Raw genomic sequence first — 12,718 nt, forward strand, 5'->3', positions numbered from 1 at the left:
GAGTTCAGCTAATTCCCAGTTATACAAAAACTTAGTCAGGTGAAGTTAAACATTCACTAAAAATGCATTTTTGTACCCTACATTGTGCTTCCATCAAAGCAGTCAGTAAACTATAATATATATAGCATAATATAATGTAATGTAATATAAGATAATATAATATAATTTATCAAAAATGGCTGTTATATAACGTTGCTGCACTCTAAAATGTTTTATAATAAAGTGTAATCATTGATGTGTTTTACAGGATTAATCAAATGCATTGAAAATATATCATCATCAGTATCTGTCTATATCTAGAACTAATTGTAAACTGATGCCAGACCAGGATTTGGACTCTTTTGGATTAGTATACTAATGCCATTATTGCTTGTATAATAAGAAAGAAAGAAAATTCTCTCATTATATATTCACCCTCAAAACTTGTATGCTGTTCTTTTTTATGTGGAACACAAAAGGAGATGTTAGGCAAAAATGTTTTGAACTGACAGCCTTAGTCACCATTCCCCTTTCACTGCATCATTTTGTCTACATGTGAATTGGGACTGAGGCTGCCATTCTTCCTAACATCTCCTTTTGTGTTCTGGCTGCTAAAGAAAAAAAGTTGTATTGTTTTGGAAAAATCGGGGTGACTAAATGATGACAGAATTTTCTATTCTATTCTATTCTATTCTATTCTATTCTATTCTATTCTATTCTATTCTATTCTATTCTATTCTATTCTATTCTATTCTATTCTATTCGCGTTGGTATCCTTCGTGCAACTCGGACCTGCATTTCCATCCTCCAACCACCAGATGCCACTAGACACCTGATAATAATTTGTATCCCATACGTCTTAAAATATCAAAACAAAATTTTACAGCAGAATTCTTACCAGTGTAAGCTAACAAAACACCTTGCCAAGATAGAGAAAATAGTACTGAGTAATAAATAGTTATAAGTTATTAGCTTCCGATATGACGTCACTGTTTACAAACACAGGCACCGGAAGTGAGACTGGCAAAAACAAGATTACGGAAAGAGTGGCCAGAGAGAGAGAGAGAGAAGGAGAGAGAGTGAGTGTGTGACGTGCGCATGTATCAGTCGGACTAGTAGACAACAAAACCTGTACTATTTAGCCAGACACCTTCACTTCTTTATTGTATTTTACAGTGGATGTCTTAGGGGCAAAGAAGAACATTTTTAAAGACCTAAGACCTGCAGAAATGTCGCTATGGTAAGTTGCTGCCGCTGTTGTAAGTAATACAGGTTGAACTGCTGTCTGTTACTTTTATCAAGATTGTTAGTATGAATTAGTATGTTTTTAAACACACCACAAACTGTACTTGGAATTGCTTATTTACAACACTCTACCTTATTGTTCTGGTAAGACACAATCCTTGTGTTGCCAGTTCACTTGATGAAAAGCTCATTGGCAAATGTAAGTTATATTGTTTAAAATGACAGCAAACGCTCATTTGCACTTTTCAGTTTAGCATGGATATGTTGTCTAAATCTTCTTCCTGGTTATTTCAGGGTTTGTGAAGTTCAAAATCTGAGATCAGAAACCCTTCTTAACATCCAGAGCTTCACTCTTCAGTGATCAGGTAAAACAAACTTAGCATGTACTTCTAGCATGTCACATGAAATAGTTTTTCCAAACAAAGTCTACTTTAAAATGGCAAAGTAATGCATTATTGTTTGTACATGTAGAGTAAATGCTGTTATGCTTTGTGTGCTTCACAGAAAGCCTGCCTGTGACTCAGCTGTTCCCAGAATTAGGCAACTCTAAAACAACACTACTAAGCAGAGGTGTGCCGAAAACTGCCTCTCTAACTGTTTTGGGCTTCATGTCAGTAATGGATGTGGCGTAAAAGCAAGGACGGACCAAGTTTTTAACTTGAGAAGGAATTGATATAATATTTCTGGCTTTTTGACACAAGTGATTGTTTTTAAGAGACTGCCACAGGTAGAAATCAAATACAAAGCAGTTAAAAAAAAAAGTCCCTCAAGTGCTAAAACTCAACTTAAAAAAATGAAGTAAGCAAAAATAGAATTTTGGGAAAAAACAAAGTCACTGCCAGACTTTTTTTATTTATCAGCAACTGAACAGATTTTTAAAACGTGCTGTTTCAACCCAAGTTCAATTAGCTCTGTTAATTGAAGCACACAATCTCACTGTCAGGTCATGGCAGATTCTTGCCCAGACACCGTTGATGGTGAGATTATAGGCATTTCTGAGGGACAGCAGTTAAATGCATCCAAAAATGTTGACCCTGGTAGACCACAGGACAAGAAAACCAGTGAAAAAGAGGGTGTTACCACCATTGAGCAATCCTCTGGGAGTATGAAAGATGACCGCACACCATGCAGAGATACTCCTACAGCCTCAACTTCTCTTGAAGATGACGCTAATGCGGCTCAATCGACCTCTGTGACCGGTAAAAGCCAAGACAAAACCGATGAATCCATGATCATCAATAGCCAATCCTGCACGCCCAGTCAGTCAGAGGTGACGCCCACTTTCTCAGTGGCAAGCCTGGAGTTCTCAGAGGAGACTAATGGGATTCCTCCTGATGGACCTTTGATTTCACCCAAATCTGCTCAGGATGGAAACCAAGTCCCCTCTCAGGGGAACGAAGGGGTCGGTGCGGGGGCTGCTAGGGCATCAGAGCCTGGGATGCCAGCATATTATTTTGTCAAGTGGATTACCTGGAAAGAGAAGAAGACGGCCATCATCACGCAGAGCGAGAACGGACCCTGCCCCCTGATCGCCATCATGAACATCCTGTTGTTGCGATGGAAGGTTAGCCATTCTGCATTACCTGCTTGTCAAACACAAACACATGGTGCTAAACAAGTACAATATGTGTGATGTTTGCAAAGGCAAGCATCACTTTTACTACGTGCTAAGTATTAAGAACTTCCTTTGTGAACATTTAGTTTTTTTATCTTTATTGCAGTGAGTAAAATCTATGACTATTATTATATTTAATAAAATATAAAAATAATAATAATATATACATATATATATTACACACACACACACACACATACACACACACACACATATATATATATATATAAAAATTCTGAGGGACAGCAAAAGCTGATCTGATTTTTTCAATAAAAAATTGGAAAAAAAATAGATTTTTCAATCGATTTGACAGCACTAATATATATATATATATATATATATATATATATATATATATATATATAATTTTAGAACTGTCAAATCGATTGTTTACGAATAATCGCACCTAACATAAAGTTTGTTTATATAATATTTTGATGTGTATATATATATATATATATATATATATATATATATATATATACTACACACACATATATTATATAAACACAAACTTTTATGTTAGATGCAATTAATCGATTTGACTGCCCTAATTATATATTATACAGCACAAGTGTTTTCAACATTGACAATGAGAATAAATGTTTCTTAAGCACCAAATCCGCATATGACAATGATTTCTGAAGGATCATGTGAAAATTCAGCTTCACCATCACAGGAATAATTTACATTGTAAATATTCAAATAGTAAACAGTTTTGTTAATATTATATATTATAAATATTATATATTATAAATTATAAATATTATTTGAAATAATATTTCACAATATTACTGTTTTTACTGTATTTTTGATCAAATAAATGCAGCCTTGGTGAAAAAACAAAAAAAAATCCTACCAACCCAAACCTTTTGAACGGTAGTGTATAACTATATAATATCATAACATGCAATACAATCCAAACCAATATTTAGCAAAACTTTATGACCTTTCTTTGACCTAGTAATAGATTTAAATCTCCTTATCTGTTTTTGTGTTACTGTATAAATATGATTAGCTTACAGTAAAACACTGATAACACATTCAGGGGGAAAAAAGCCTGTTGTGAAATTTTAGAAGAAAACAAATGTAGACAAGGTTGTGTCATGGCTAAAAGCAGAAGTTTTTGTTTGCGAATTTCAAGTGCATGTAGTTTATATTATATGCATTATATGCATGTAAAAAACATGAATTAAATTGTCTGTGTTTATTCTCTAGGTGAAGTTCCCGGCTCAGACGGAAGTGGTCACCACAGAAGAGCTGATGGCTCACCTTGGTATGATGTTTTAGAGCGCTGTTTCCATACGTTACAGCAAATTACATTAAAACACAAAGTGTCGAGTCACAGCACATCTTCCTGTTAATGGACTGTAATAAGTTATGCTGCCTTTGTGGTGTGCCATAATTAACTTTATGGTTGAAAACAGATGGCTAGTGTGACTTGAGAAGAAGGGGGTGTGGTTACTGTGTGAAAACATTTGTGTTTCAGTACCACTAATGGCACCCCAATCACGGATTATACCATTAAGTCTCTGCCCTTGGTGTAAGTAGTAATTTAGCAGATGCTTTTAGGTTAAGTGCCTTACTCAAGGACACAATGGTAATACTTTTTGACCCCTCAGTTGGTTTGAATGGTTACTAGTCCAGATGTTTAAAGTGCTCCTGTTATGCTATTTTAAAGGTGTTTACGAGGTCTCCTACAATAGGTCTACATGAATCCAATTTAGTTTTCTCATAATAAACATTGCACATCACCTCATTTCTCAAAGAGTCTGAAAACGGTTAGTTTGAAGATTCAGTCTCTCTAAACCCCTTCTTTCCGTGTGCCTACTCTGCTCTGATTGGTCAGATGGCCCAGTCTGTTGTGATTGGTCTGTTGCTTACACCGCGTGTCTGTAACGAAACAGCCATTACCATAACACTGCATTCACACAGGGCGTCAACGCTTAACAGGGCGTGTCTGAAGCTTGGTGCTGACACGACCGTCATCGTGACAACAGCCAATCACATTACTTCCAGCTTGGAATGCAACCCACTAGAGTATTTGCATAAAGGTGATCTGATTGGCTGATGCCTGCGTTGGATTTTTCAACTTCTGCCACAAGCAATGCCAATAGTGCGACGCAATGGAACCCACAATTCAGTTCGGCAACGCATGACGTCACCCATTCAAAGTAAATGAGAAGCGTTAACACTGAGAGAGAACCATGTGATGCCCCTCCTCAGCGCGAGATGCACAATGATAAAGTAACGTTGGCGTTGGTTTTTCCATATAAATTCCAGCCCGAGTCCTCATCCTTTTGAAGTGCAAAGTGGATTCGCAGCTTCTGGACAACAATACGAACCAAACTCTTCCAGTCTCAGCTCAGACTGATCTCATGAAATGGCGTATGTATGACACGCCAATTCGTATTTCCATTTTTGGCGTGCTATCAACACGCATAATCACTTTTCAGCGTGTTTATCAACGCCGTTGACTTAACGTTACATTACTGTATATATAAATATATGACCTACCCCAACCCCGTCCCTAAACCTACCCGTCACTGGGGTTAATACCATTTATGAGTCTTCCCCTACCATCCTAGGAAAAAAAATATCGCTCCCCAGATGTAGATATACATTTTGCTTCGTTTCGCTCGGACATTTAACGGCGTAGACATACACGCGGAAGATGACGGTTCGTTTTGGCGTGGACATACACGCGGATAGCTCAAAATGCGTATAGATAACACGCCACTTGACTTGAAAGTGGCGTGTATGTTTACGCAAAGTCATGATGTCATGTTGCTCAGCTAAAACTACAGTGTTTGAGGGTCAATGTAGACGTCGTTCACGTGCAGCCAATTAAGACCACAGGCTGGCATTATGCAAATTTGTTACATTGTTACGGACATATTGCGGAAGAGAGACTGGAATTGCTGATGACTCATTTCAGGAGTTCAGAATTAATTCTTTCTTTTAGGAGACAATGACTTTGTCATGCACTTTTAAAATTTTGCAGACTTTTTACATTCACAAAACGCTATATTACACACTGCATGATAAGGTAACATTCAAAAAAGCACAATAGGGGCACTTTACCCGCCACTCTACTGATCAGCTATGGGTGGAGGTTTTCTTTGACAGTGTTCCTAAAAGTATTTGGAAACGTTTGCACATTTAGGTCACATGCATGAATGTCATTGTATTGCATAACATAAAATTTCAATCCAAGTGGCAACTAAAAATAATCTCTAACTAACTTTTCTGCTCCATTTAAAAAAAAAATCCTATTAACCAACTGGTTTCAATATAATTTTATATATTTATGCACATATAATACAATGGCATTCAGACATTTTAAGCGTGGCTTAAGTGTCCAAATAATTTTTGGAGCCACTGTATATCATCTTTTATTAGGTTATAGCTGGAAAGGTCAACATGTGATGAGGATGTTGTTGAGTGATAGGGAGATAAACTGAAGTGCTTTTGCTAACAATACAAACATCCTTGACATGAAAAGGTGAAGTGTTTTTAAAATCTGATTCTGTTCTCGTTCCAGGTGAATGTGTGCTGTCCATCAAACCGCGAGAGAAAGCGGAAGGCATGGAGCTCAATTTCCAGCAGGTAAATTAATAGTGTGGTGGAAGAACAAGTGAAACAGGCTCTGCACAGATCTTCAACGCATGTCTAGTGAATTGAATTAACATGTTAAGCAGATGGGCTGTGCTGGAAACCTCAGAACTGAAACACATTTATAAGCAGATATTGTGAATGAGGCCTTCAGTCTATGAATGAAGGCTTGTGATCCCTTCATTAACAATTCCAACAATTACAGCGCGTGTTTGTGCTTATAAAGATGCACAAATGAAAGCTTCCTTTTGTCAATGTGCCGTTGATGTTCCTTTTTTGCCCGTGATTGGAAATTAGATGGATTTAATAGAAGAATTTAAGCTTGTACGCAACTACATACTGTTTTTTACATGATTTTAACATAATAGGTTAGCTAAGTGGAATCAGCATGTTGTGTGGTAAATATTACTCATACCATTTTCCACTTGACCTAACAATCTCAATAACTCAGACACTGAAGTCAGTAACATTACCCTGATAAATTCCCCTGAAATGACATCATGTATTTTGTGTCAGAAGACTTTATCTTTCATTGTATATCTCATTCCCTTCACAGAACATGAGCGACGCGATGGCTGTGCTGCCAAAGTTGTCCACAGGCCTCGACGTTAATGTGCGTTTTACAGGTGTGTCTGACTTCGAGTACACACCTGAGTGCATCGTCTTTGATCTGCTTGACATTCCGCTCTACCACGGCTGGCTTGTCGACCCGCAGGTATGTCAGCAAAACAATGTTCTAATGTGTAAATTCTGTACGTTCAAACAACACTGCAAGTATTACATTGTTCTTCAGAGTCCTGAGGTGGTGTCTGCAGTTGGAAAACTCAGCTACAACCAACTGGTGGAGAAGATCATAGACTTCAAGCACTCGACGGACAGCAGTCAAGTCAGTGAAGGTACGTTAAATGTTATTTCTACAAACATATGGTTGATCAGCTTGTTCTTCTTGACTGTCATTATTGGACTCGGGCTCAAACCATAGTTACAATAAGGTTTACAGCACCTCAAGAAGCCTCCGCTGCTGATGCTCGCTGGTTATGGTAAGGGGCGTTACATTTACGACACACTCTCTAACACCAATCACAACAGACTGGGGCCGGCTGACCAATCAGAGCAGACTGTGCTTTTCGGAAGGCGGGTTTTAAAGAAACTGTAGCTAAAACAAAGCATTCAGACATAGGGTTAAAACAGGTGCTGCAACAATATAAGTTATAAGAGATTAAGGGCCCTATTTTAACGATCTAAGCGCATGGTCTAAAGTGCAGGGCGCAAGTGCACTTAGGGCGTGTCCGAATCCACTTTTGTTAGTTTAACGACTTAACGACTAACGACTAGTTTAACGACGGAAAAATGGTCGGCGCACCCGGTGCATGCTCTAAAAGGGTTGTTCCTATTCTCTTAATGAGTAATGGGTGTGTTTTGGGCGTAATGTGCAATCAATCAATCAGAGTCTCATTTCCCATTCCCTTTAAAAGCCAGTTGCGCTCGCGCCATGGTGGATTCACTATTTACATGACGGAATTTGCAAGTGGAGAGACTGAATGCTTCTCCCGAAAGGAAAAGGTTAAAGCGCAAGGTTAAAATGCGCAAGCAGACCATCAACGGGACAAGCCGGATTCCACCATACAGTATCTTTATATACACAATAATAATATTTTGCATTGTAATCCTTTTTATATTTAATATTTGCCATGTTTGTGTGTGTAATAAGCTAGAGTGTACGCATGTTGTGCACCCGCCTATAGGCGCATATTACTAATGCGCCCTTTAAATAACAAAAAAATAATACTGCGCCATTGACTTTAGACCAGGTTTTTGTTGGTCAATGGCACAGTCTATTTCAGTTGCCTCAAAATAGCAACGCGCCAACAATGCGCCTGAACGCACCTCGTTTTCAGACCAGCACGCCCATGGGTGCACAAATGCGTGCAAATGGATTTGCTATTTGAACAAAGTGGCGCAGGACGTGAAAATGATAATTGTGTCGGGCTGAAACTAGCAAAAAACACTTGCGCGTCGCGCTTAGCGCTGCATTGCGCCATGTGTATGATAGGGCCCATAATGTTGTTGTTTTTTAAACTAAATAATGTAAACGTGTTCTAGTAGATCACATAAACAAAATTATGAACCTGTAAATGACCATAATAGGACTCCTAAATGAGTCATTGGTATACACTAATGGCATATGTGTACACTAATGTGTATCAGAGGTGTGTGAACTTTTCTGCACTGTATTAATGGCTGATGGTATTAGTCTTAATCTCTTGTTTGTCGACAGGTTTGATAGCAGAGCAGTTTTTGGAGTCCACAGCAACCCAGCTGTCGTATCACGGCCTGTGTGAGCTCAACACAACTGCCAAGGAGGGCGAGCTGTCTGTGTTTTTCAGGAACAACCACTTCAGCACTATGATAAAACACAAGGTGTTTACCAGCCTTCCCACACCAACACTCTTCATGGCCGCTAAGCTGATTATAACAACCCCAGCCTCGCCAAGCCGCTTTAAACCCACCACCAATAATTTATATATCAAAAATAGCACAGAAGTATTTATTTATTAATGTTTTTTACCCCCTGTAAAAAAATACATCAACTGGAATGCATTTTGCTCAAATTTTGAGCAGAAAGAGGCTCTATAATGCAGATATTTTGCTTAGTAGATTTATAAAACAGAAATTGTGACTAAAAAACAGTTAAAATCACAATCCCCTTTTCACATGTCTGGTGTTCATAGTGGAAGTGGAAGTCGTCATAGTTGGGTAAACTTCTATAGTGGCGAACTGAAACTACAACAAATATAATTTTTGTGTTCCTGTTTGTTCCAATATCTAAAGAAGAAAAAAAAATCCACGATAGCATTTCTATGACTTTCCAAAACAGGAAATAATATTGAGAGATTGATTACAGCAGTCAGAAGAGAGAACGTGTCAAATTTGCTGTCTCTCCCTTAGAAACACCTACACAAAAAATATTTTGCTAGATTTACGATGTTAATAACTGTGGAAATGTCGTAGTCCATCATTTTCGCAGTAAACATCTGAAGACATTCAGTGCCTTTTTTAAAATATAAATCAAATAAAATACAAGCTGAAAAAGCAACACGTTTCAAGTTGGATGATAACGATGGTACTTGAACCTTATGGAAATGCATTTCAAAATATGAATGGCTTTGTTTCAGCTATTGGCTGAGCAATAATCATTATGTTCAATGTGTGAATCTGCAGGGTCACCTTTACCTGCTGGTCACAGATCAGGGCTTCCTGCAGGAGGAGAGCGTGGTGTGGGAGAGTCTCCATAATGTGGAGGGGGATGGGAATTTCTGTGACTCAGACTTCAGATTGTGTCACCCATCCCAGAAACCCCCAGCAGCCAGCCAGCCCTCCGTGCAACAGCAGCAACTGCAGATCGACCAGGTGGTAAAGGCTTTGTCTTTTCTTTTTGGTACAATGTAAGTTTAATAGTAACCAATAATATCATAGCCTAAAATTTTGCACCTCACAATCCAGTCAAATTCCGATGCAGTATAAACCTAGTTCAGCCTTAGATTATTTCCCACTGATTATTCTGTTAGTTAAATGCATTGAGGAAGCCGTTTCATGTCGGCATCTACAGAAAGATTGGTTTGCGAGTGATCGAATGTGTTTTCCAGGACTATCTGGTGGCGATGTCCCTGCAGCAGGAGCAGGGTGAAGCTCCGGGACCCTTGAGTGATCTTGAGCTGGCCAGACAACTGCAGGAGGAGGAGTATCAGCAGCCACAAACACAACAGCAGCAACCCTCGGCAGGACAGGTACTGCTTTTCCCTGAGGAGGAAACTCCTGCGTATCAAACTTTAGGGAGTGTTTCTTTGAGAGGAAATGAGCCTTATTCATGAAACACTAGCAGAATGAATGTCTGTGTGAATCATTTATAAACCATTGTGTAAATTGATTCATTCATGATTTAGTTCTACTTGTGTTATATGAATATCAGATTGTTTTCAAACCCCAGAGAAATACACTACCTTTTAAAAATGTGGGGTCTGTAAGATTTTTTTGTTTTTGTTTTTAAAAGAAATCTCTTTTCCTCACCTAGGCTGCATTTATTTGATTAAAAAAATACAGTAAAACAGCAATATTATGAAATACTATTACAAATTAAAATACCATGTTTTAAACTGTAATTTATACCTGTGATGCAAAGCTGTATTTTCAGCAGTGTCACATGATCCTTCAGAAATCACTCTAATATGCTGATTTGATGCTCAAGAAACATCATATTATCAATGTTGAAACAGTTTTGCTGCCTAATATTTTTGTGGAAACATCATACTTTTTTTCCCTCAGATGTTTTGATGAATAGAAAGTTCAGAAAACAGCATTTATTTGAAATAGTAAAGACATTTATAATGTTACAAAACATTTATTTTTTGTTTTTTGAACTTTCTATTAAAGGTGCTCTAAGTGATGTTGGGTGACATCACTTCTTGTTGACGTTTAAAGTATTGTCAAACAAAACGGAGGCTAGCTAGACCCTCCCTCCTCCTCATCCGTGCACTAACCCCCCAAACCCCACCCCCAAATCCTTCTTGTCGGTTATTGGCTGGAACAGTTTGTTATGTTTCGTGGTCCAGGTTGGGCCAGTTTGTTTTTGTTGCCATTTGTGGAGCCTGTGGTGTCTACAGAGGCCGGGTTTTTTACAGTGTGTTCAGGGGACAGGCAGCTCGCGGATGGTGAGGAGATGTTTGCTGTATGTGACAAAAAATGTTTTGGTCTAAAAAACGCGTGACATCACTTAGAGCACCTTTAAGACTCCTAAAAATACTTTTACTCAGCAAGGATAAATTAAATTGATCAAAAGTTGCAGTAAAGACATTTATTATGTTACAAAATATGTCACTTTTGATATCAATTTAATACATCCTTGCTGAGTAAAAATATTTATTCTTTCCAAAACATTTTTTTTTTTTTTTGAAAAATCTCATTGACCCCAAAAATGAAAATTCATTTCCTCTTGTCATTCCAAACTTGTATGACTTCTGATATTTTGAAGAATTTTCTATGAACTGTCATTATGTGAAAATGAACAAACAAAAATCCCTTTTGGATGAACTATTCCTTTAAAGGCCTAAAACCAAAAAAGTTGTCAAATACCCTTCATAAACATCTCCCAGCTCAAGTCAAGTCACTTTATCTATATAGCACTTTCACAATACAGATTGTTTCAAAGCAGAAATAATGCCACAAAGATTGTTTTGGTTGTACAGCAGATCTAGAAGAAAGTCATTGTCTAACGTAAGTTTTTGATTGATTCATTTCCATTGTAAAAAATAAGTTATTAACTTAGGGGCTGAAAACAGAAAACTTTTAATGCGTTCTGGCCGTTCATTTACATGACTACTGTGTTTTGGTGGCAATAGTGCAGTAACAGAACTCAAAAGAGTCACTGAAACTGACCTCTAGAGTAAATGTGTCCTTTTTTTCATATCCCCACAGATGAGAGGTCAAGCCGCATCGCAGCAGGGAGGACAGAGGCGTCGGGAAAAGAAGGAAGACTCTGATTGTTGTATTCTCTAAGTCCGAGTCCACTCACCACCATAACCAGACTCTCTAAAGCCACTTGAGCTTCAGTTAACATGTTCTTCTTTACCACTACTGAAACAAGGGACTTCACTCTTATCTGACCTTGTCGTCCCAACACCAAGCCTGCCTTTACAGTACGGTTGTCCCCCTTTGTTTTTGCCTTTTCTTTATCCTCATGGTTGGAACTGTTGCTCATCATTGTCTACAGGACCAAATAAAGGCAGCATCTGTTTCTAAGCACTAATGAGCATCTGTTTGAGTGCTAGTGTGGAGCTCCTAACTATGCCCTTGAAGACTGTATTGGTAAATAATCAGGTATTGTTATAAGAATTTAATATCACACTGAAATGCTACTGTCTCAAGTTGATCTGTACATAGTTTCATCCAAAGTGATGTACAGTACATTAAGTACACCGTACTCTGTGCTTTGATTCGCTCAGCACACACCGTGGAGCTTCAAGTATTCTGTAAGCTGAGCTAATAAAAGCCACCTCTGTGTTAAAAGGAAATGTGTGGCCATTGATTTATGAAGAGTCATAACTTGTGCTGGGCTACTTGTTTTACACAAAGCAACGTAGTGCAGCATTTTTTGTGCAGAGTCATCATTTTGCACACATACACAGTTTAGTGTTACTGTGAGTGCTGACATGAACAAAACATGATGATCATGTTCCCCAGCACGATTTAAGATCTGAAGAGCATCTT

At 38.1% G+C, this 12,718-nt stretch overlaps 1 protein-coding gene across 2 annotated transcripts; it reads left to right on the forward strand.

The window, feature by feature from the left end:
- Nucleotides 1-997: 997 nt before the first annotated feature.
- mindy1 (MINDY lysine 48 deubiquitinase 1) lies at nt 998-12,522 on the forward strand. Of its 2 annotated transcripts, none has more exons than XM_084130547.1 (11): nt 998-1,219; nt 1,519-1,589; nt 1,729-2,788; nt 4,058-4,115; nt 6,384-6,448; nt 7,011-7,169; nt 7,248-7,350; nt 8,733-8,875; nt 9,677-9,865; nt 10,102-10,242; nt 11,927-12,522. In XM_084130547.1, the coding sequence occupies exons 3-11, from the start codon at nt 2,171-2,173 to the stop codon at nt 12,005-12,007; spliced, it is 1,557 nt and encodes a 518-aa protein (XP_083986673.1). In that variant the 5' UTR covers nt 998-1,219; nt 1,519-1,589; nt 1,729-2,170; the 3' UTR covers nt 12,008-12,522. The 2 variants fall into 2 exon arrangements, with proteins under 2 accessions (XP_083986673.1, XP_083986672.1); XM_084130546.1 differs by having other exon boundaries at nt 1,012-1,219; nt 9,677-9,868.
- Nucleotides 12,523-12,718: the final 196 nt, after the last annotated feature.

This window comes from Abramis brama (assembly GCF_963993115.1).
Source record: "Abramis brama genome assembly, chromosome: 12".
In the NCBI taxonomy this organism is placed as follows: domain Eukaryota; kingdom Metazoa; phylum Chordata; class Actinopteri; order Cypriniformes; family Leuciscidae; genus Abramis; species Abramis brama.